The 25,125-nt window shown below is 32.3% G+C and overlaps 2 protein-coding genes across 2 annotated transcripts; both read right to left on the bottom strand.

The window, feature by feature from the left end:
• Positions 1 to 1,444: 1,444 nt before the first annotated feature.
• LOC129233026 (uncharacterized) lies at positions 1,445 to 12,200 on the bottom strand. The gene is made up of 2 exons (XM_054867109.1): positions 11,829 to 12,200; positions 1,445 to 1,777 (listed from the first exon to the last, which is right to left on the bottom strand). Exons 1-2 carry the CDS (start codon positions 12,111 to 12,113, stop codon positions 1,511 to 1,513), a joined length of 552 nt encoding a protein of 183 aa, XP_054723084.1. The 5' UTR covers positions 12,114 to 12,200; the 3' UTR covers positions 1,445 to 1,510.
• Positions 12,201 to 16,591: 4,391 nt separating this feature from the next.
• On the bottom strand, positions 16,592 to 24,800 carry LOC129233048 (uncharacterized). The gene is made up of 8 exons (XM_054867130.1): positions 24,656 to 24,800; positions 24,309 to 24,500; positions 24,078 to 24,149; positions 22,331 to 22,393; positions 22,095 to 22,202; positions 20,570 to 20,772; positions 17,922 to 18,081; positions 16,592 to 16,784 (listed from the first exon to the last, which is right to left on the bottom strand). Exons 1-8 carry the CDS (start codon positions 24,684 to 24,686, stop codon positions 16,657 to 16,659), a joined length of 957 nt encoding a protein of 318 aa, XP_054723105.1. The 5' UTR covers positions 24,687 to 24,800; the 3' UTR covers positions 16,592 to 16,656.
• Between the last annotated feature and the right edge of the window lie 325 nt (positions 24,801 to 25,125).

Genomic DNA, 25,125 nt, shown 5'->3' with positions numbered 1-25,125 from the left:
GAATTCAAAAGTGCATCAAACGTGCAGGAGGTATGTTTGAAATCCATTGGGAAACCTGGAATCCTATTTTTTTCAAATATTAAACCTTGAAGTGGCTTCTACTGAAGTACTGGCCACTACTTGGGTGTTTACCTTTTTTTTTTGAAAATGCTACGGCAGATAGATAGGAACTTCAACAGCTTTTAAACACTTTTCAATTTTTGTTTTTTTAAATTGACTATTTTTTCAGTAAAAGCGTTTACAAGTTACTATTTGATGAATTCAACCACTCAAATGATCAATAGCCACAGATTGAGATTTGTTCAACATCAACAGTATACCCTATGCCATGAACCGTGTAAAAAAATTGAATTTGGTCGAATGAAGCAATCAAAAAGACTAGCGGAACTGAAATGGTCATTTTGTAGATCATATAATCCAAACTAATAAAACCCCATTTTGGAGTGCTTCTAATATACAATAGTATAATAATAAATCTTATTTAAGTAACAATCAAAAGAGCATAGTAAAACATGCTTCTAGATGCATAAATTATTTTCCCTCGTCTCCTTGTTGGATAATGAGGTCTTAAAAGTCTGCAAAAAATTTGAAGAAAAGTCAAATTTAAGACTTCCTATCTTGATATTTTTAAGACCTTATAGTTTGATAACATTAAGACCTTTTTCTCCATAGCTTTTAGACTTTATGTCTCAATAACTTTAAGACTATATCTCTATAGCATTCCGTTCTCAATAACTCTAAAAAAGTTATCTTTCGCCTATAGATTTGGAAAAACTATAAGACCTTATACCTCAATAACTTTAAGACCTTACATTTTGATAACATTAAGACCTTTTTCTCCGTAGCTTTTAGACCTTATGTCTCAATAACTTTAAGACTACATCTCTATAGCATTCAGTCCTTACCTCTCAATAACTCTAAAAACCTCATCTTTCGCCCATAGATTTGGATAACTATAAGACCTTATATCTTGATAACTGTAAAAACCCCATCTTTCGACCATGGATTTGGATAACCATAAGACCTTATATCTCAATAACTTTTAAGACCTTACATTTTGGCAACTTTATGACCTTATATCTTGACAACTCTAAGACCTTATATCTTAATAACTTAAAAGACTTGGTGACTTTACCACCTCATATCTCTAAAACTTAATAACCTTATATCTTGACAACTTTAAGACCTTATATCTTAATAACTTAAAAGACTTGATGACTTTACCACCTCATATCTCTAAAACTTAATGACCTTTTATCTTGACAACTTTAAGACCTTATATCTTAATAACTTAAAAGACTTGATGACTTTACCACCTCACATATCTCCAAAACTTAATGACCTTATATCTCGACAAAGTGGGGCAGAAGACTAAATTTTTTTGCATCCCAAAAAAAAAATTTTCCTAATAAGATAATCAGCCTCAGACAACAAAAAGCATCACAACTCAAACCAACTTTTATTTGCATACACAATAATAATCTACAGTGAACTCTGGCGGCGAGAAGAGTCAATTATCCAAGAAGACCTTCCGGTCCTTGAAGCCGCGGTCGTTGTAGTCGCTGGGCAGGAACCTCTCCCTCTTGACCGGATAGTCGGGATCCCCGGGGAAGGCCACCTTCTTGGGCATGACCACCTGCCAGCCGTAGGCCCTGGTCCAGTCGTTCTGGTTGTACTTGAGGTGGTACCAGGTCACGTAGGTGGCCATCGTCAGCACGATGAACTTGGGCACCAGGAATCGGATGTGGGAGGAGACCGTCTTGCCCAAGATGGGAACCTGTCGGAAGAAGTTATTTACTATACCTGTTTCTCCATAGCTTTTAGACCTTATGTCTCAATAACTTTAAGACTTTATATCTCCCCCCCCCTATAGCATTCAGACCTTATATCTCAATAACTCTAAAAACCTCATCTTTCGACCATAGATTTGGATAACTATAAGACCTTATATCTTGCTAACTTTAAGACCTTACATTTGGACAACTTTACGACCTTATATCTCGATAACTTTAAGACCTTACATTTGGACAACTTTACGACCTTATATCTCGATAACTTTAGGACCTTACATTTTGACAACTTTACGACCTTGTATCTCGCTAACTTTAAGACCTTACATTTTGACAACTTTACGACCTTATATCTCGATAAGGTATAAGTCAAGCCTCTACTTTGGACTTTCTGAAAAATATTCGGATAGTTTGCCGCAGCTTTCCAATATAAATGTCTTAAGTGATCACAGTACCTTTCAAACATTTTTTTTTAAATTTATATAAATTTTATATTTCTTTGAAACCAAAACATGCATACTTATTTCGTAATCAATCATTTATTTTCAAAATTTAAAAATATTGCCGACTTTTTTTGAAAATTCAAAACATTGAGGAAAATTTCAATTTTTTAAAATCCTTAAGGCTTTTTTATTTTTGCACTCATTTAAAAAATGTTTTTTGCTAAACGATCACTATAATCATCTCTAAAAATCTGTGCATTCATTTGCTTATGAGTTCATTTGAAAATTTTCTGTGATTAATTATGTAAAAAATCAAAGTTTTTTTTTTTAAATTTGGTTTTTAAAGGTTTAACCTGCTCTAAACATTTGAGTCATTTATAAAATGCTTATCCAATGCACAGTTTTGTCAACTGTGTTATCCCAATTGCAAAAAGTGCTACTTTAAAGATGCATCTTTAATAGAAAAAATCCTTAGGGATTCTAATGACATGAAAACACAAAAAAACCATCATCGAGAAAAAGCAACTCAAAGTTTTTCTTGCCGAATATGGGAACCTGTTGGTGGGATCGAAAGAGGTTATTTAATTGAAATGAGTATAAGTCGAGCCTCTACTTTGTACTTTCTGAAAAATATTGGGATAGTTTGCCGCAATTTTCGAATGTAAATGTCTTAAAAAGAAAGAAATCATTAGAAAAAACAACAGGTCTCACAGACATGGGCATCCATATGGAAGGAGGGAGGGGGGTAGAGGCTCAAGGCCTCTCCCCCTCTCAGAAATTTTGCTTTCAGTATTTTTTTTTTCTTTGCAAAAATGTAAAAACATTTCTTAATCAGTAAGTTACCGCCCTATAGCCAGGGCTAAGGCAGAAATACGTGAAATACACCGCCAGCTCAGTCAATTCCAGCCGAGGACTGCAGTTTCGTGCTTATTAGCACTCATCAGCCCAGCATAGGAGTGACTGAGCTGGAGGTGGAAAACAAAGCGTGCAGAAGGATTGAAGCTGTTACGTAAATGTGCTATGTACAGCTTCAATAGAAACGGGAGCGAATGAATTTACGGGAACACAAACTCAATAAACAAATCAAATACAGTAGATAACCAATTATCTGGAATTTCGGGACCATCGCTGTCCCGGATATCTGAATTTCCGGTTTTCTGGATCGCTAAAAAGCGCTATTGGCTATTTGTTTATGAAACTTTAATTACTATAATAAATAGTAATACATATTAAAATAAGAAGAAAACAGTTCAGAAATGCTTATTATTGAAAGTTATCCATAAAATCTGAGACGTCAAATATTAATAACTAATCTGTACTGAAAAAATTGGTTTCGTTGAGAAAATATCTAACCCCAACACCCCCTAAAATTTTGCATATGGGCGCACATGCTCCCAGACCAGTAAGTAAGCAGAGATACTGGTCCCCAAACAGAATGGCTGGTACACTTAACGCGAAATGTAGTTCAACTTGAAATATATTTCTAAATAAACTCATAACCATTTTATTTACACTTTGTTTATTACAAAGTCATAAATTTTATTAAATTTACTTAAACAAAATTATATAAAAAATGCAAAAATAAAATTTTAAAAAATGAAAACATGAAATCTCTTAATTAATGCTGTTTGATCACTGGCAAGATGGAGTACTGAATTTTTATTTCATGGTGGTCCGAAGCAATTATTCCTGATCTCAGACCACCAATGATTTCGAATGCTGTACTCGCATATCAGTTGATCATGCTCACAAGTCGAGCCCCTACTTTTTGAAAAATATCGAGATAGTTTTGCTGCAGTTTTTGAGTATAAATATTTTTAAAAGAAAGAATCATTTCTGCTATTGATTCAATGGTTTTTGCAAATGATTCGTTTTCAGGGTTACGATTTTTGTCCCTTGGTGCTTTCATGTTGAATTATAATCTTTTCTTTTCAAAGTCCTATAATCTTTTTACAAACAAATTTTGGAGTAAAGTAAGATATAACCACATCAAAAAGCACAAACTGCGGACACATGTTTCGGCGTTACAAGAAACGCCTTTTTCAATGCAAGAAAATCAGCTTATGGATGAAAAGACATCCGACAAAAGCCAAGAGCAAGATAAGCAAACAGCTTAAAAGATAATTTAATTATCTTTATATTGGTTAATCCGCTATTTTTATCTTTTAAGCTGTTTGCTTATCTGGCTCTTGGCTTTTGTCGGATGTCTTTTCATCCATAAGCTCATTTTCTTGCATTGAAAAAGGCGTTCCTTGTAACGCCAAAACATGTGTCCACAGTCATCTGCAATTTGTGTTTCTTGACATCGTTATTTCTTAATTTGCTTTTCAGCACAAAGGTAAATATTTATCTCAAATTTTGGAGTATTTTTATTTGGTGTGTGATTGTAATTTAAGAACATAAAAATAAAAGAATTCTTTCTTTTCAAAATAAAGCAATTTAAAAAAAAAAAAAACTTTATTTTTCTGTTTTCAGAAAATGAAAATAACTAAATGCACTCACGAGTCATACATCCTGCATGGCAGATCACATACTCTTGATCTAGATGATCAATTACACCCACTCATAGTTTTTTTTCGCTATATTTCAAAAACTTGAATGATTCATGCCAAAAAGTTATGGACTAAAACCAGGAAAATGTTTGCAGGAACTTTTTTCCTTCTCAGTCATTCGGGGAAAGTTTCCAGAAAGTCTGCCAGATATTTAAATCTAATGTCATATTTCGTACTACGTTTTTCTCTCAACTTATATGCCCGTATAACTGTATTTCAAAATACTGACAGCCCGATTATGACATCCAAACTGCAGTTTCATGCTTTTTCTAATTTTATTTTTGCATTTATTATATAATTTTGTTTAAGTAAATTTAATAAAATTTATGACTTTGTAATAAACAAGGTGTAAATAAAATGGTTATGAGTTTATTTAGAAATATATTTTGAGTTGAACCACATTTTGTGTTAACTCATTCAAATAGCCGATTGCCAAGTGGAGGCAGATTGTTCGCATTGTAGCCGAGATTACTAATAAACTGGTAGCTAACATTAATTTAGCACACCAGCAAGTGTCAGCAAGAAATCTTGTAGTTTGATTAATTAGTAATAAGTTACATTCCTTAAACCAGAGCCAAGGCAGATAACAGGCAGAATACTGAAATAACGTAACTTACTGTTTATTTACTTAGAGGTAGTTTCCTTTACTGAAACAAATCTGATCTTAACTTTGCCTAGGGTTTAAATTTGAAAATAATTAATAATTAATTTATAGGAACATGATAACTATTTCAGGTTAACTGGATTTCATCTTAGCCAATAAATTATTAACTGATTGTAAACTCACAGGGCCAAATGAGTATTACACATTAAAAACCATTTCCTGTTAATGTTAAATTTGTCAAGCAGTTGCAGATTTTAGGAGGAGCCCAGGGGGCTCGGGCCCCTCCAAAGGGTGAATTAATTTATGTATTTTATTCATTATGCTTAATCGACTTTTCTATTAAAAAAATTTTTTGAACAGTTACTTCAAAAGAACACAAAAGACACACAGCACATTTTGACTAAAAGCATTTAGGTTTCCTAAAGAAGTAACACTGAAGTCAGAGGCCAGAGCTGCAAAATAGATTTAACTCTGGTTTCCAGTTCAACTGAATGTAATATCGCAATTTGGCCATTAATTCTTCTTTTGATCAAATCAATAATTAAGTTCAAAAAAAAATGTAAACGTTCCTAAAAGAGTTATTTGGATCCAAAAAGCTTTTTTTTTTTCAGCAAAATGAAGAAATCACATGGCAGTTTTTTTGCAAAACCATGATATTAATGGAAACGGCAAGTAGTGACAAAACGTCACCAAAGCTGTATCATGGAATTAAAAACTCATCAGTAATTGCTATGAAATTCGCAGCAAAGAAATAGTTTCTGAATTCTTCAACAAAACTTATCTGTTATGAAGAAGCTATGATTTTCTTAATTACACACTATTTTATAATTGAAATATAAATTAATTATAAAAACTCAAATGAAGTGTATGATGGGTTTATTTAATAACCTTGTCCTCGTGTTATAATCATTATGACAATGTTCCTTTCATAGCATCTTGGTGATATTATATTGGGAATTTAATTCGCCTGAAATGTTAAAGATATTTTAGGTCCACATTCAAAGCATATTAGCGCATAATACTAGCTTGAGTAATGCTAAAATAAAAAAACAAACATTTAAAAATAAAATTCCAAAAACTTTAGTATAAATTATTGTACGGTGGGGAGGGGGCTATTCAATTCCAAAAGTTATTTCTGTGTCCCCCTTGTTGGCAAGTAAACAGTGAAGTGGCAGTTTCAGTTAAAGCTTAAGGTCACCTAAAATCAACTGCAGTTTTAATTCTAACTTTCGAGGTTATGATACCCAGAGACTACTGATTCATCCATGAAATGAACTCATTAGTCTGTATAACCCAAGCTTTTAGATTGCAGATAATCTCAGACAAAAAAATTACAAAAATTGGTATAACATGGCTTAAATGACAGCTTACTTACTGGCATACATGTTGCATCCTGCATTGAAGTTTAAAAAATATCAAATGCGAACTCTTTAAAACAAATAAATGTGTAGCAAATTCTATTTCAAGAAATGTTTTTTGCCAAAAACGTTATATCTTCTGCAACAGTGACTGAGTGGTGGAAAAGCCACGAAAAAGAATTTGAAAAATGCAATGCAACCCAGGGTTGGGTTTTGGACTGTCCAAAACTAGTTTAGGACAGGACAGGTGGTTTTTACCGTCCAAAACTGCCTAAAACTGTCCAAAACTGTCTTAAACTGTCCAAAACTATGCTAAAGCTAAAGAGGTGTAATCTAATCGATTCATATTTACTGCAATATTCGTAATGCATAAATATAGATATTAATGAGGTTTAATCAATGACTATTTGAAAATATTTTTCTCCAAAATGTTAATTTAAAAAATATTTTACTTAAAAAATTGCCAATAACTATTACATAAAAACTTCCTTATGTAACAGTTGGTTACGTATGATAAAGGGAAATTCACAACGCTACCAATACAACTAAATTTAGTTCCATTTGTAACGAAGGAATGTTGTTAAAATGTGCAATATTTAGGAGCAAAAAAAAAACTTTTTTTAAAATGGTTTTAGCAAATAAGTTTTGCTTGATGTTTTAACGAAAATTATTTTTTAAATCATAGATTAAAGAACAAGAAATTGATGATTAAGCACTTATGTCATAAAATTTGTGCTATTCTTTTTTTAGTTCATATTTTTAATATAATACATTCGGTAACAATAAAAAAATTATTATTTATTGCATTTAAATCAATTATTGCAGTATATTTTGAACACTTTCTTTTGCACACATGCATAAATGTTGAAAAATTTGGTTTGTGGAAAAAAAAAACTCCTGCATACAAATTGAAATTTTTAATGAAGAATTTAATTTCTACGTAGCTAGATTGATAAAAATCAGCTGCATAAATAAGTTATATAATTATACTTGAATGTTAACATTAAATAAATATTTTAAATAGTCAAAAATATAATTTTGACACATTTTGTTCTGTTTTTGATATTTTCTCACAGAATACAATTTTTCTAAAAATATAGTTTTGGACACGAGGGTTTTGGAAAGGAAGGTAAAAACCAGGTTTTTTACCGTGGTTTTTACCGTAGTGTCCAAAACCTCGCCAACCCTGATGCAACCGTCTTTAAAAGCATAAATGGAATTTTACATTTTTCAATATGTGTGGGGAAATCAATGTAAACCTGTAAAATGGATTTTTTTTTTAAAAACTGCATGGTTTTTTTAAAAAAACCAATTGGTTTAAACCATTTAAGGGGAGTCAGTACCCTAAATACTTTCAAAAATTTGATTTTTATATATTTTGAAACTCCATTTCAAAACCTTTTTAATGATACAAATTTCTTGATCGTGCTCATATTACAAGAAAGTTAAAAAGTGCTTCAAAAAAAGGTAAACATATGTTGATAAGGTATGATTTTCCCCTTAAGTCGCAATATTTCAAAATGGTATTTTTGAAACTAAATGTTCCTTTTTCTCAGAAACTAAATTGTTTTAGGATTTGAAATTTTTATCACCTATTCCACATATCTAGTTGCATATACTAAAGTAAAATTTTTCTCATATTCCAAAAATATTTTTATAGAGCTGATTTCGTGTTGCAAAATGGCATTTTTTGAAACAAATACAGTGACTTATGCATTAGAATTTTTTAAATAAAAACTAAGCTTCCTTTCTGTAAAATGTTACTTCAGTATAGAGAAAAGAGTCTACTTGAGGTACAGAAAAAATTTCATACTTGTATCTTTAATATATTTTCAGAAAAAGGTACATGAACCTGTGCAAATTAACATTGACGGTATAAGGGGTACTGACTTCCCTTAAACCAACGTGGTTTAAACCAAACAACCCTGATTTTAGCTACCAGACTGCAGATAATCTCAGTAAATAAAATTTATTAATCTAATCTTAGGTTTTGCTTCATTCGATGACTCCCTCCCCCTCCCGCTGAAACCTGTCTCGTTTTCCATAGACTGCATTTTAAAGATGTCAGAGCTGTGTCCAAGGGGAGGGTTTTAGGGGCAGAGGCGTAGCTAGACCCGACTTTCGGGGGGGGGGGGTTACTTCTTATATATATATATATATATATATATATATATATATATATATATATATAATATATTGCTAACCTCAAGAGGATAAATAATGAATCCAAAAAAAAAAAAAAAATCAGGGACCAAAAAGCAATAAAAGACTTTTTCTTGAAAAAGATATGCTTAAAGTTTCTTTTACTGTCAAAATGATTCCTTAAACTCGCAATAAAGCACTTAATAATGTAATAATAGAATAAATACCTAACAAAACTAATAAAGAGGAATTTTAATCAAGAGCCCATGTTGTCTTTATTATCGATTTCAAATTTTCACCATCATATTTCAAATTTCTATAAAAAGTTTCTTTAAGACCCCATATTTCAAAACCTCTTTATCTCGATTTTTTTTCTTTAATGTGAAATTCGAAATATACAGATTCGACTGTATGCAATATTCCCACTGCGCGGCTCATAAAATTAAACATATTTAACAATTTGCAGAATCTATGACAAAGAAAGGCGGCATATACATTGATTTAACAAATCAATCTCATTTCTAAAGCGAAGTGTCAAATTTTACTCAATTATCAAAAAATTGTCGCAGCAGAGGGAGGCGTCTTATGCTCACACATGGAGATTTTCAATGGCATTGGGGGGGGGGGGGGCAAAGTGAATTTTTGACCTTTGTTACTCAGAAAAAAGTCATTTAGATTTTTTTTCTTTCTCTTCTCTCTTTTTTTTTTTTTTTGAGACTAACGTTTCGGGGGGGGGCTGTCCCCAAAACCCCCCCTTAGCTACGCACCTGTTTAGGGGTTAAACCCCTCCCATTGGAGAAAATATAATAAGCAAAAAGAAGAAAATGCATAGTTGACTTTTATAACTTTAATGTAAAAGTTTGTATGAAGAGAAAAAAAATAATTCTCTCTGAAGTTTTTCTGCAATTTAAGACTGTTAGAGCTTTAGTAACTGGAATAACATTTTAGAAAAACTATGGGGGGGGGGGAGATTGCTGAATGATTTATCAACACAAAGAATCAACTGCATTAATATTGCTTAAGGAGGTTATGATGTATTCAGTATATGTTGCTGCTATGAATATATGCATTGATTGTGTTTGAAAACGTCATTTGCTTCTATAATAAGCTTTTTCTTGTTTGTTTTATTAAGCAGCATTTCAGAATATGAAACCTAATATACATGATGCATTATAAAAGAATCTATGGGCAGTTTTTAATACTAATTGCAAAAAACTGCATAGTAAACAGACTTGATTAAAAAAGAAACAAACAAGGTTTGATTTTAGAAAATGTACGCAGGAATACTGCAGCTATTTGCACAGCCAGAATTATTCTTCTGGGGGGGGGGAGTACAGTTAAACTCTCCCCTCCTTGGGAAAGGATGTAAGCTACCTATTTTTGTGAAAGTATTGCATCATTTTATTTTGTGAAAGTTTTTTTTTTTTATCAGCATTGTTTTTGTGATATTTTAGAGACATCCTCATTTTTTGTAAAAGAGAAGTAGAACAAGTGAAATTTTAGTTTGAAAAGTGTAAATGTCATCTAGTATTATTTCTAACAGGTTTCGTTTTTTGGGGAGGGGGAGCTAAAAACCTAAGAAGTACGAAAAATATCATTGTTATTTCAGCTTAATGGGCTATGTACTGTGTACAAAATAGGAAATGATGAGAAAAACGGTTTCCCAAAACAGGTGTTTAAAGATTGCGATACTATTGCATAAATACGCTTTGGTGAGAAACGGCTAAAAATGAGTTAAAATACTACAAAAAGTTTTCAATTTAAGCGATTGTTCATATTAACCTGCTTAGAATGTTATTTTATGAGTAAATTTTGTTTTAAACAGAGAAACAAATTTTATATTTTAAAATGCGAATTTTTGTGAAATTTTTGATGTTTTTGTGAAGCTACCTGATTTTATTACTTGATTTTTGTGAAAGTACCGATTTCAAAACAAGATTTTTGTGAAGGTACCAAAAAACGGTAGCAAAATCAGCCTGTATTGGGCCCAGAATAAAGTCATTTTTATGTCATTTCTGCTCAAAACCAATGGTTACAAAGACTCAAAAAGTATATGTAAGTAAAAAAATGCATGAAACAAACGAAAAATAGCATTTTCATAGGTAAAAGTAGAACATTTTTACCTGATAAAACCCTAAAACTTAAACCCCTAAATTTACCCCTAAAAAAATCCCATTCTAAAATTTTCCCCCTAAATTTAGGGAGAAAACCCCTAAGTTGGCAACCCTGCCTGTCTCGTTTTCCATTGACTATTCAGGGCCTAATACAGGCTGATTTTGTTACTGTTTTTTGGAACCTTCACAAAAATCTTGTTTTGAAATCAGTACTTTCACAAAAATCAAGTAATAAAATCAGTAACTTCACAAAAACGTCGAAAATGTCACAAAAATTTGCATTTTAAAATATAAAATTTGTTTCTCTATTTAAAACAAAATTTACTCATAAAATTCTAAGCAGGTTTATGTGAACAATCGCTTAAATAGAAACCTTTTTGTAGTATTTTAACTCATTTTTAGCTGTTTCTCGCCAAAGTGTATTGATGCAATATTATCGCAATCTTTAAACCTCTGTTTTAAGGAACTGTTTTTCTCATCATTTCCTGTATTATACACAGTACATAGAACAATAAGCTGAAATTACGATGGTATTTTTCGTACTTCTTAGGTTTTTAGTCCCCCCCCCCCAAAAAAAAAAAGAAAAACGAAACCGTTTAAAAGTAATACTAGATGACATTTACACTTTTCGAACTAAAATTTCACTTTTTCCACTACTTCTTTTACAAAAATTAGGATGCGTCTAAAATTTCACAAAAATAATGCTGATTAAAAAAAAAAAAACTTTCACAAAAAGAGAATGATGCAATACTTTCACAAAAATAGGTAGCGAGAAAAAAATCCTGGATTGGCCACTGCTATTTTAAAGATGTAAAGAGAACCAACCATCCCCTTCTCCATGAGCTGCCAGGGCTTGGACAGGGCTCTCCGGATCGGGTTCCGGAATTCCTTTTCCCATTCCGGGAGCAGGGGCCTCGGTTCGTTGGCGGCCAACTTCTGGTCCTCGATCCACTGCTTTCTCCACGCTCGCTCTTCGTCCGTGAACTCGTCCGTCAGTCGGTGGCGTTCGCTCTCGAATATCCCCCGGATGCTCATGGGCTTGACGCCGAAGGTGGGGGACTCGGGCCAGTCATATTTCGGCTTCGGGGTGGACAATTTTTTATCCGACATCGCGAATATTAATCCCGCTCACAACATGAAAAAGGTAAGGCAAAACTCCTAAAGGAAGGTCACTTCTGTGATCTCCATTCATACACAAATCGTCATAGTCGAAGTACTTATACCCGTCGAAGTGAAATGTCGACTTTTGAATATATTTTATGTTGGGGAAATAATTCATTTCGTGTTTAATTCACATTGAAACTGACTGATATTTGATATGAAATTAATTATTGAAAACAGGTAATATATTGGAAAGCTTCTGGCTAACGACCGGTAAGGACGACTTTTAGGTTGCGTTCGACAAGCTCGACCGGCCTGTTAATCACGTGACAGCTAATGATCACGTTCTCCAATCAACTGCTTAGAATGGAAACCGCTGTGGTAACCGGTGATCATGGAACGCTTCGGTTAATAACCAGTAACTTACCGATCGACCGGTGAGTCTCGTCGAACGCAACCATAATTGGCTGGTCACTGTCAGCAACCGGTCATTCTGTTCGAACACAGCCACACACTCTGACTGAACGGTGACCTCGGACACGTTGGAGACTCTCCAGAAGTGTTCTTTTCGGCCGTAGTAGCCTGATCGGTAGAGTGTCGGAGCCGGAGGGTCCTGGGTTTGAACCTCGATGGTCGAAGACCCACCGTCGTCATTAAAGGGGACTGGACGACGTTAAATAGGCTCGTTGTCTCAATATCCTCCAAGTGAAACGATACCTCTGGGGGTGCTAGCTATTAGCTCCTGGTCTAGTTCTAAATTCTCATTAACCATTCGATCCAGTGATGGTGCTGCCATCTGTTGGTATAAAAAAATAATAGAGGCAAGGCACTTAGTACGCAGTCCTCGACATTAATACAGTTGTAGTCAGTTGTGACTCTGAATAGGAATAGGAATGGGAACTACCCAAGTAACACTGAAACGTTACGTCATCGTTACATCACGTTGCAATTAGTTGAAACATCGTTACCGTTTCCCACGCAACGTGATATCACGTTGCTTTATCGATTCGTTACAAAAAGTGTAATTTTGAAACGTTACATCACGTTGCAAATTTCTTAAATTTGTAACGTTGACAAACAGTTGCAAAAGAAACGTTACTTATCGTTACTTTTCGTTGCACCTTGCCTCGTCTTCGGCAACTTCCGAACGCTAGTGGCCATTTTCAGTAAACAACTTCTGGCTTGCTATGCCGCCATTGTTTTGCTGCTTCGCAATCGCGATCTCTCATCACTTTTAGCGGTAAGTACTTTGTATTATTGTTAGAGTATTATTGTTGATATACTTATTTAATTTAAAAAAAGGTGTTATCACATATTTTTGTGAAGTTAATGAACCGCCGTTGGTCGGAGTTTGAGTATTTTCCCCACCGTTACTTTTATTTATAATGTTGTTTGAAAGAACAATGTTAGATGCTTTTATTTGAGTATTTATTCATTCATTTCTTAAAAAGATGCTGAAGCTTGGGGATATGTTCCATTAATAAGCTATAAAATCGATAAATGATACCATTGATTTTTTTAAAACTTTCATGCCTTTTGAAAAATATTTCTGGAGTTCTTTAGTAATAATAATAATTATTTTTTCAAGGATTTATTTATGAAAGAAGTTTTTATTTAATTTGTAGTAATATCGTTAATTTTGACTATTAATAGAACTCCACTTGTTGTAAATTCTGCTATGCTATGTTATGCTCTGTTTATTTTTAAATGTCAGGACTGCTCTTACAAAATATTGTAAATGAAGCAACAGTGTGAGAATACTCGAACGCCTTTAACGGCATGAGACATTTTATAAATTAAAAAAAAAATTTTTTTTGAAGATTTTATAAAAGTATATTAACAATAATTGCATTAACAAAAAATGCAGAATACTTACTGTATCAAAAATTAAGGGTTCAATGAACCCACCTCCATTCTCTCCAAGAAAAAAAAACATTTTTTTTTTCAAAGCTTGAATAAAATTTTAATACATCGTTTAAAAGCAACGTGATGTAACGTGATAAATAAAGATTAATGTAACGTTTCAAAAATCGTTGATGTAACGTTACTGAAACCGTTGATGTAACGTTACTAAAAACCGTTGCTTTTGCGTTTTGCAACGAGACATATTTTCGCTCTATCAACGTTACCAGTAACGTGATGTCAACGCTTCAGAGCAACGTGATGTAACGTGATTTATGTTACTTGGGTATCGGTTAGCACAGCGGTTACCATTTTAAGCTGTTGATTGGTGGATTGGAGCACGTGATCATTAGCTGTCACGTTATTAACTAACCAGCCGCTAACGGTCGAGCTCGTCGAACGTAAGCTTTTAATTGGCTGGCCACTGGTCAGCAACCGGACATTCTGTCCGAACACAGCTATACAATCTGACTGAACGGTGACCTCGGACACGCCGGACTTTACTCTCCAGAAGTGTTCTTTTGGGTGCGGGTTGTATAAAAAACAGTTTATGGACACTCACTGCGTTACGTCATAAAATCAAATCATCCGCGTTACGTCTTTGACGTCATGAAATCTAAGGCCCTAATAAAATCAACTGTAGGGCCGTGGTAGCCCGATCGGTAGAGTGTCGGATTCGGGGCCGGAGGGTCCTGAGTTCGAACCTCGATGGTCGAAGACCCACCGTCGTCATTAAAGGGGACTGGGCGACGTTAAATAGGCTCGTGGTCTCAATGTCCTCCAAGTGAAACGATACCTCTGGGGGTGCTAGCTATTAGCTCCTGGTCTAGTTCTAAATTCTCATTAACCATTCGATCCGGTGATGGTGCTGCCATCTGTTGGTATAAAAAAATAATGGAGGCAAGGCACTTAGTACGCAGTCCTCGACATTAATACAGTTGTAGTCAGTTGTGACTCGGAATCGAAGTGTTCTTTTGGATACGGGTTGCATAAAAAACAGTTTATTGACACTTACTGCGTTACGTCATGAAATAAATCATCCGCGTTACGTCTTTGACTTCATGAAATCTAAGGATCTATTAAATTCGATTCCGAGTCACAACTGACTACAACCCAAGTAACACTAATCACGTTACATCACGTTGCTTTTAAAAAATGACGTAACGTTACCGGTACCGTTGAAAGAGCGAAAATATGTCTCGTTGCAAAACGCTCAGGCAACGTTGCAAAATAGTTTCTTGCCACGATTTGTCAACGGTTTCTGCAACGTTATATCAACGAAATCTGTCACGTTATATCAACGCTGCTTTGAAACGTTATATCAACGTTGCTGTGAAACGTTATATCAACGAAATCTGTCACGTGTTATCAACGTTGCTTTGAAACGTTATATCAACGAAATCTGTCACGAAATATCAACGTTGCATCAACTACTGATTAGAAACGGTATAATAAAGCTTCTTTAAAGAAAATCACAACATAGCACGAATCATTAACTTTGAGAGAAAAAATCCTATTCATAGCATGAGTCAGTTTTTATAACTAATTTAAAGCAAGTTCAAATTTCAGTACAAGATTTAAATGGGTGTTGAATTAGAATATATATAATAATGTATAAGGAAGAAATAAATCAAAAGACAGAAATAATTGGATTTTAAGGCACAAGACTTTGAAATGGACAGGTTGAAAATCTCGCAACAACGATCCTCTTCAATTATGATGTTGTCTACTACTTCCAGAGGTGATGATAGTGGAACAGAGCGAGATTTTCTGATATTATGTGATCCTCCCCCCTTTAAATTTGCATACCAAAATTGACAGAAATCAGACTAGTTCTTAATTTTTTTAAAAAAATTTTATTGAAAAAAAAATGGGAAGATAAAACATTACTTACTTGTAGCATTACATTCATAAGAGTTCTGTGATAGAACCAGCATTCCAAAGAAAATATGTAGTAAAAATTAAGGTATCCAAAACTACACAGCACTAGAAACTTGAACAGCTCTAAGTTAAAATTTTTATGGTTGTTAATCAAAATACTGGATAGTTCTGAAGAACATTTTAATTTACAAAAAGCTAGACATTTCCACAGTAATAGTATTTTTAACTCTAATAATTTTATATTTGGTTCTAAGGGATGCGCCCAATGAATCTTACAAAATTAGGAAGGAATATGTAAGTATTTCAAAAACGTTTTAACTTCACCGAAAATTTTAGCTTACGAAGTATATGACTACGAAGAAGCCAACTTGAATATAAGCTGGACAAAGTAAGAAAAAACATATTGATATATATGTATAATAATTATATATGAAATTAATCTTTGAAAACTTGATTTTTTTTTTCATTTCTTACATATAAAATTTTGTTTTAAAAAAAATCGTAAGTGGAAATATTGAGACATTTTCGGATTTAGCAGAAAAAGTGCACAAGGTTTTATTAGAAAAAGTTAATGCAGAAGGATGGTATTACTAATAGCAAATCACTTAAATTAGTAGCAAACTAAATTTTCTAATGCTTTTAAATTGTTTTATAAGAAAAAAAAAGCATACATAATATGTAAAACCCAAAACAGTTCCAAAACAGATACAAAAAATTTATATTAAAAAGATTTTTTTTTTTAATTTCAATCACAATATACATAATTGATTCATAATAAATTCTTTGATGATCTTCCTCTGGCTATCCTAACAGGGGCATATTTCAGCCACTCCTTTACATAATCTTCCACTTCCTTGGCTACAGCATTTTTAGTGTTAATATTTTCTCGAACAGCAACTAATAAAATAAAAGAATTCCACATGAATAATTACCATACAAAAAAATAATACAGAAACGATTCAAGTTTACCTTTTTTAATTTTTTGAGAACTCTTTATTGCCAGCAGACATTAACATTTTTAGAAGAAAAAAAAATTGAAAAGTTTCATTAAAAATTGATTTGTAGAATATAAATAAAAGCATTAGTCAATTGCCAATAATATATTTAGAAGGGAGAAAATATATAAAACCAAGCATAAAACTGGATTTTTAATTTTCATGTAACATAATTAAAAAATTAATTTAGAAATGAATACTAAAATTTGAAAAAGAAACCATCTTCCTGAATAACCTTGTAATAGACAAAAGGAATCTCTCATAGAATGAAAAATTCACATTTGATACATTCAAAAGCCAAACCAACTAACCAGCCATTATTTATTGTGTAAAGGCAGTCAGAGAAAATAGAATATAACCCTAACAGAATTAATATTCTACTCATGGCTCTGGATAGAGGGGGAAAATGGATATTAGACTTAAGAGTGAGATTTTTGAAAATTGGGCGAGATTTTAATCTTTTTATAAATAATATATCCTTATTTCACAAAATATTAAAGTTTAAAATATTTAAGTTTGAAGATACAGTAACGATTACCACTTGCATATTTTGGCTGATTCAGTGTTTGCAGACCTAGATAATTACTTATACAATAGCTAATAGACTAAATGTGGAAGAGAATGAGTAAAGAAAAATTAAATGAAAAGAATAGGGTTCAACTTGGGCAAAATCAAGGTTTAGAAAATTGTTGGTTCAGCTTTTCCAGCGTTGTTATGCATGTAAATTTTTCCATCCCTCTTTCTTTAACTTCCTATTAGTGGTTCAATTGGACAAGCGTATCAAAATTGCAATACCCTACATTGATATTCATTTTCTGTGAGATTTCTAAAAAACAAGCACGATTTTAGCGCTTGATCTAAAACCCTGGCTCTACTTATATTTTAAAAGGAAATATACTTGGAACAATTATTGTATGATCTTGGCATGTGAATTAGGCTAGGTTTTCTTTGTTTATAAAGAATAGAAGTTCAACACCAAATAAATATGCAAAAGGTCACTTAAATACAAAATACTTAAGAAATAATAAAAATACACTACATAAAATAAGGTTGCTCATTTTTAGTTTTTTAAATTCCTCTTTATTTCCCCGTCCGGCCCAATTAAATAGGGCTGCAACTTCATCGGTGAGAAGGCACTGCAAAATGTTCCTGGTTGTTGTCTTGATATTGTGGCCCCCACGATGAGCTAGATGTCTAACCTTAAAAATGAAACAAATTTTTATCTGGAAACACAAGCTTCAAAAACATAGCATTTTAAAAGATTATATTTAAGAATGATTCAGGATGCATTAATACACACCCAAACATTTTTAAGAAATCATAACAGGAAATTAATTTATACACAAATACAGTAGACTCTCAATATCTCGAAAATCTTGATATGACGAAAAATTATCTTTCCCCTCGATTTTGAATATATACATTTAATGTTATTTTTCATTCTTATGTTGAAGAGTTTTTAAACAAAAGCTTGTTATGCGCCGAATATTTTTCAAAGTCAAATATAATTTTTGCGGAGAAACCGCAGTTTATTGTCTCGTAGCAACTCAAGGAATGCTTCCAAAAATTTCTCACTCTTCATTATTTCTTGCTGGGGTTAGAATAGGAATGATTGGGAGAAGCTTATTTACTGTCATTTTCCATTCTAGAGCCCAGGGGTGTCAGAAAATGTAAATCCTGAGAAGCCAAAAAACCTACCAAAACTTTTCGCCCCCTTCTCACCCCATTTTGTTGGACCTTTGACGCTATTTCCATCCCTGTAAAAAGGGATGAAGAAGTAAAGATAAATGGAAAACCCTTTACAGACACAGAGAATGGTGCAATCCTTTGTTCCACTTTTTTTGTTCCGGGGTGCTCCAAACTCGTTTGAAACCACTTTCTCAACCGTGGTAAATTACTACGTTTTGCTACTTCACTAGAGCGTTCTTTTTTATTCTTTATTCTCTATTATTTTTGGCTTGGTTTTTAAAATTGATCTTGTTATCTCGAAACTCGGATTTTTTTTTACTGTCCTTCGACTTCGAGATATTGAGAGTATACTGTAGTCTTCTTAATCACAACATGTACATAAGATAAGCTAAATTCTCAATGAAATATAAAGTTTATTTTTGCAAAACCTGAAAGGGTAATTTTCATCGAAAATGAAGGCTAGTTTTGGCATTTTGGGCAAAATGCCCATAATTCTTTTTAAAAAATTACTAAAAACAACCTGAATGAAAAACGTTATTGAACTACAAGATCAGATTAAATGCGCTTGCATCATTACTTAGTAGTGTCTCAAACAAACTCTCTGTACAGATCGTCATGAATGATAACTTAAGCAAGTCATGTATATCACCTCAAAGCAACAGAAGGATGCAATGATGCCTCGATGGGAGGTCACTGAAACCTTCTAAAAATTTCTTTGTTCAGCAAATTTTGTCTGATGATTTGGCACAATTTGGAGTTCCATTTGACAAACTGAAAGTTTTCACTCTTCCAAAAAATTAAGAGCAAGGCGTCCCAAGTGGAATATCTTTATCTCATAGAGGGTTCATACTCAATTTGGAAAAAAAATTTCCATGACTTTTCCAAGATTTTCATGGATTCATAAAAATTTTCATGACCTTGTTACATGAAGAATGTAGTACTATTTAATGTCGAACTTGCCAAATTTCAGAAATGGGCTTTAGAAAAACTTTTACCTGAATGTGAATACTACACACCAGCACTTACTTATGACTGAAAAAATATCAGTGCACACTGCAGAAACTAATAAATTATTCATATTCATCTTTGTCATATAAATTCAAGTAGAGAAAAAATATAATGAATACAATACACTGATGTTTAAATGTTAAATAACTATTTTATAAATGGGGCAGAATAGTAATGAATGGGACAAAAATTGAATGAGTTATTATCAAGTTTCAAATAAATTCACTTCATAAAAACATTGCCCTTTGGTGTCAATAGTGCATCTAATCACCCATGTTATTTGACAGTATATTCGTTTATTAAAGCAAAGCCACGTTTTTCAGAAAATTCATTTTTATAAACCAGATACATTTCAACAGGCCACAAGGATCAGTTATGCAAGCTGTATGTTGGGCCCCTCCGTTTTATAGTATTATAATTCCCCTATTTCTATGCTATATTGCCTGACTTAAGTCTTCATTTTCTAAAGCCTTCAAAATACTGAGATAAACTCTGATACATTAAATAATGAATTTTTTTGCTAGTAGTTGAAACGAACTTGGATGCAACTGAATTGCACTTTTTGAGGGGCGTGGCAAAATCAAGAACGTGCATGTCCACTACTACAAAAAATAAAATAAAAGAAGTGCCGAAAATAATGGTGAATTTAAAATTAGTGATGCCCCAGTAGTAAAATCACATTACAAAAAAAAAACGCGAGCGGTTGTTACAGAAACGAATGAAATTGGATTCCAAAGCTTGAATTTGTTTTTGAGATAGTTTAATTTATACGAAAATATTACTAAGTCACTCAACATTTCCAGTGCTTCAACTATCTGAATTTTTGATTATATGAATGAGGGTTTGGTCCTAACTGATTCGCATTATTTGAGTTTGCTGTGTATTCCAAATGTATACACTTTATTCGCATTATTTATCCTTATAATTTATTATCTCAAAAAGTTTCATGGGTAAGAATTGCAAACTACAAAACAATAAATAAGTACTTACTACTTTAACAAAAGTCTCTTCAAAACTTAAGGATTGATCAAACTCCTTCAATGATGAGAGGGTTTGCAATGGCAAGTTAGGGAAAACTTCCAGATCATTAACTGGCACACTTTCCTTCCTAACCAAATTATTGAGAAGTGAGACAATTTCTGTCAGTGTTGACTGCACAGTCAGAAGCATCTGTAATAAACGCTTTTCGGTACCTGAAATCGCAGGAAAAAAAATTTTTTTTGAAGCATTTTTTAATTAAATTAGTAAAATATACAAACAGATTCAATAAAAAAAAAGCCATGACGGAAAGTAATTTTCATGAACTTGATCAGCTTAATCTACACCAACAAAATAAGGATGATTGAATGAAATAGACATTTATAGCTATATAATATCACATATATGTATTTCTATTTAGTACTTATATTTAAATTACTAATCCAAAACCACTTAAGTCATTCTCTCTTCGAAACACATACGCGGTAGATGTCAGTACTGCTGTTGATATGAAATTTACCTCACTTAATGCAATAGCTCATAACAAAACCAAATTTCTCGAGAATCAAGGGCCAATGCCCCCCCCCCCCCCAGATGTAATAACTTTGGCTACATTTACTGGACAAGTTAAAAAAAGCCTTTTCACATTTTATTTTGGTACAGATGCAGCACAGTCTCATGCCTCCTGGACACTCTCCAATCGGTCTAACGTTTTCATTGGGGGATCTTATCTTTAATTTTGAATGAAATAAAAGACAAAAAATATGATTTTCTTAAATGTTAGACTAAGAGGCTTATCTCAACTCAAACAAAAATCAATCAATTCGTTTATGATTAATTGTATCGACCAATGTGCAGACAGAAATTTGCTTAACCTAGAAGTAAATTTCTTACTATGCTACCGGTAGATAAAACTCGGTTGAATCGACCACACCGAAATATACAATGGTACTGGACATTTCAACAGTTGATATTACATTCATCTTACTATTCATGAAAATTAGAAGCTGACAAAATGCAGTGTAATTAAACATACCAAGTAATTATGAATTTGTTGATTTATTGATCTGAAAGCTGGCCCCATGCCACGGGCCAGATTTTGTATGCTAGTTCAAAAAATGTGTCTTTCTGGGGGGAATTAGATCCATTTTTATAATACCAATTACAGTTACAAATACTGTATAATTTGAAGGAATAATAAAAAATATAATTGAATTTGTATATCTTACTGTACCCCTTCTTCCCTTACTTAAATAATTAAATTCTAGCATTATTACAACTTTTTGATTGATAACCACATACCCTTGAGAAAGTTTGCTGTTCTCCAAGGGGTACACATACCCCTGATTAATAACCACTGCAATAAACTATGAGATACATTTATCAATAACATATTAAGCCATAAGGGGAAATAATTTTGAAGATTCATTGCAGTTCAAATGTTTGGGTAGATAAAGAACTACTTAATTAAGGCAAGAAGGATCCTTTAAATAAATGACAAAAATGATACAACAAAAGATTTTTAAAGCAAACTTACTGGTTGGCTCATCTGACACAATCCTCATGGGATGATCTGTCAATGTGTGAAGGCTTAATGAGTCAGATGATGCATGAGATCTGGGGCTTTGCTGATACCACAAAACATCTAAGCAAAACATAAGATTTGATTAAGGTTTTTCTTTTACTACTGTATGGACATTTCTCTGAAAAGTCAAAGAGAGAGAAAAAAGCTCCTAAAAGTTTTTATAAAATGTATGAATTTAGATAACTCACCAGCAGACTCATTTACTTGCTGAAGTACAGCACGGCTTGAACCCCCAGAGAAACTTGTAAAATCTAAGGAAAACATAAGTTTGACTACTATAAGTTTATGGGTTTTTTTTTAATGTTAGGATATTTTTCTGATTAGTGAAAACTAAGTAGGTTAGAAACAGAGAGAGAGAAAGAAAAGTTTTGAACTGTGAATTGTGAAGAGATGGAGAATGCACTGTATATTCAGTTGATATTTGGTATACTGCATATTCGGCAAACAAACCAAAAATTTAATTCAGTCGAATACTTTAACATTCTGCAGCCGATTAGCAAACATTTAAATATTAGTCAATAAGTAACAAATTTGACAACTAGTAAACCAACACAAATTATAAAACTATGAAAAAAAGTTACACAGTAAAACACCTTAATAAAACAATTCAAATTGTTACTCACTAATATTGTCATATTTAAACAAATTTTAATTTAGCAGATAACTCTCAAATGTAAAATTTGAAGGTTTATTACTTTTTACTGCAACATTTATGAGAGATTACATTAGCCTTGATACTACTATTTCATTTAAATATAAAACTGAAACCAGGGGAAAAACACACACAAAATTACTATTATTATTATTTTTAATTTATAAGGTTATTTTTGATTAATATACGGGAAACATTTTAATTTGCAGTGTTAATTTTTGAAGTTTTGCACTATACAAAATACTAAATATTATTTAAAAACAAATTAAATTTACATTGCAATCAAAACTTAATAATAATAAACACTGTAGTAAGAACATTAGGCATTCTGCATTTTTAGGTTAGGGCCATTTCACGAAAAAGACAAGCTTATCTTGTATGCTACGGTTCATGTATTTCATTAAAAAGTAATAATTTCAAAGGGTAATGTCAAAACTTTTTGCCTAAGATATCACACATTAGTTTTTAATTTGTAAAGCAGAAAAATTTGCTCATTAATATTTTAAGGTATTAATTTTAATGACATATATGAGGCATCCTGGGCAAGACAAAAACAACCATGTTGCATGGTATTGCCCATTATAGCCTATCTCATATTTTGGTTCATAAACATTCCCTGCTTCTGAAAACAGATGTTCACTACAAATATAAAAATTAAAAAAAAAAAACGCACACACACACATCAAACTATCCATTAACTACATAGGATTAGTTTGCTTTTCCAATGATTTATTCCATTTTAAATTAACTTTTGAAACTATTTTTATGTCTCCATCTTAATTCGCAGCTTTTAACTGAAAATGAATTCATAGCAAAAAAAAAACCATCACTCTTAAAAATGCACTCTGTCATGCAAACCATGAAACTAGCAGAAGTGTAGGATAATTCACTTTGTTTTGATTTTGATACATATTTATTTGTGAATGACAATATAAATGATGTATAATTAGTACTTGATTACTCATTTCAGTTAAAACTTAGTCTAAAGAGGAAATATACACCTGTAGTCTGAATATTAGTTGCAAAACTTGTGAAACTATTTATACACCAGAACCAGTATAACACAAAAATTGGTCCCGAGGTGCGAGTTATAATGGTCTTCTACTGTATTTTAAATGAGTATAAAAGAAATATGTTACTGTTAAAAGTATTAATCGGATATTTGGTATTTAGCCTAATATTTGGTAAGAATTTCAATTAATTATTTGGTATTCGGGAAAATATGATGTTTAGTACGTCTTTCTTTAAAGTTAAAACATTTTTTTTTTTTTCAAATAACTCACCAGCAGGCTCATTAATTTGATGCAAAACAGCATGGCTTGTGTTAGGCCCAGAAATTAGAGAAGGACTAAAGCCTGTAAAAAATGTGATAGTTAAAAGATCAATATTAAAAATATACAGATTTTTACTAATTCAGTTACATTTGAAAACTCATAACTTTGAAAATAAATTGTTTTTAATTATGCTTCAGAACAAGTTTCAAAATAAATTTTTGTAACAAGAGAAAAAAATACCTTTGTTGGTGTAGAATGGCTTTTTAAGTCTAGAAGGTAATGGCAGGGAAGAACTTTCCTCATCAGAATCAGAAGAAAGAACAACTTGCTTTCTTCTTTTTCTCGATCTCTTTTCATCCTCGGAGCGCTCGCTTTCCAAACTTGACTTCTCCTCTGACATAACACATTTTCTTTTTGCTATTTCAAAGGTGTCTAAAAAAAAAATTTTTTTTTGTATAACAAATTAAACAACTAGGATATGCCTTCATCAAGATAAATACATCAAGAAATAAATTAGTAAACAAATTCTGAACATTGAGTTGTTTCATCATTTTCCATTAATCAGAAAACTTAAATAATTTACATACCATATTGGCCCATTAACTTGATGGAATGCATTTCCCAATCTTTATCAGGTGTTTGTGCAGATAGGAGGGCTTTTTTCAGCTTGGTGTGCTTAAATGGTGGCCATGCACAGCAGCCTTCGTCAACAAGCCAAGCAGAGCTTACAACTTCAACCTCATTCGTAGCTTGAAAGTGAACAACCGAAAACATCTATTGATTTAAAAAAAAAAAAAAATGCAATTCTTAGTTTTTAAGTATACACAAAGATTATGAAGGTTTTCACATTTTCTAAAAATAACTATTTATAACTACGTGTGAGAGTTTATTTACCTTAATGTAAATTATTCCTCTTCACATTCAATTCTTAATCTTTCAAATATGCCTAATAGCAACATTTCCAAAAAAAAAAAAAAAAAAAAAAAGAAAAACACACAATGATCATGAAATTTATAAATTTAAAGCATATTTTCTTTCTGAAAAAAACCTGCAGAAA

The sequence above is a fragment of the Uloborus diversus genome, unplaced genomic scaffold (assembly GCF_026930045.1).
Source record: "Uloborus diversus isolate 005 unplaced genomic scaffold, Udiv.v.3.1 scaffold_15, whole genome shotgun sequence".
In the NCBI taxonomy this organism is placed as follows: domain Eukaryota; kingdom Metazoa; phylum Arthropoda; class Arachnida; order Araneae; family Uloboridae; genus Uloborus; species Uloborus diversus.
The sequence above is the reverse complement of the archived record's forward strand: the minus strand, read 5'-3'. Positions and strand labels throughout refer to the sequence as shown.

Bases quoted from the DNA above. Each gene is read 5' to 3' on its own strand.
- LOC129233026 (XM_054867109.1), bottom strand. From the start codon at position 12,113: ATGTCGGATAAAAAATTGTCCACCCCGAAGCCGAAATATGACTGGCCC. The intron at 1,778-11,828 runs GTTGGTTCTCTT...TTCTTCCGACAG, and splicing joins AGCTCATGGAGAAGGGGATG to GTTCCCATCTTGGGCAAGAC.
- LOC129233048 (XM_054867130.1), bottom strand. From the start codon at position 24,686: ATGCATTCCATCAAGTTAATGGGCCAATATG. The intron at 24,501-24,655 runs GTATGTAAATTA...TTTTTTTTTTAG, and splicing joins CAAGTTAATGGGCCAATATG to ACACCTTTGAAATAGCAAAA. The intron at 22,394-24,077 runs GTGAGTTATTTG...TGTTTTCCTTAG, and splicing joins TCAAATTAATGAGCCTGCTG to ATTTTACAAGTTTCTCTGGG.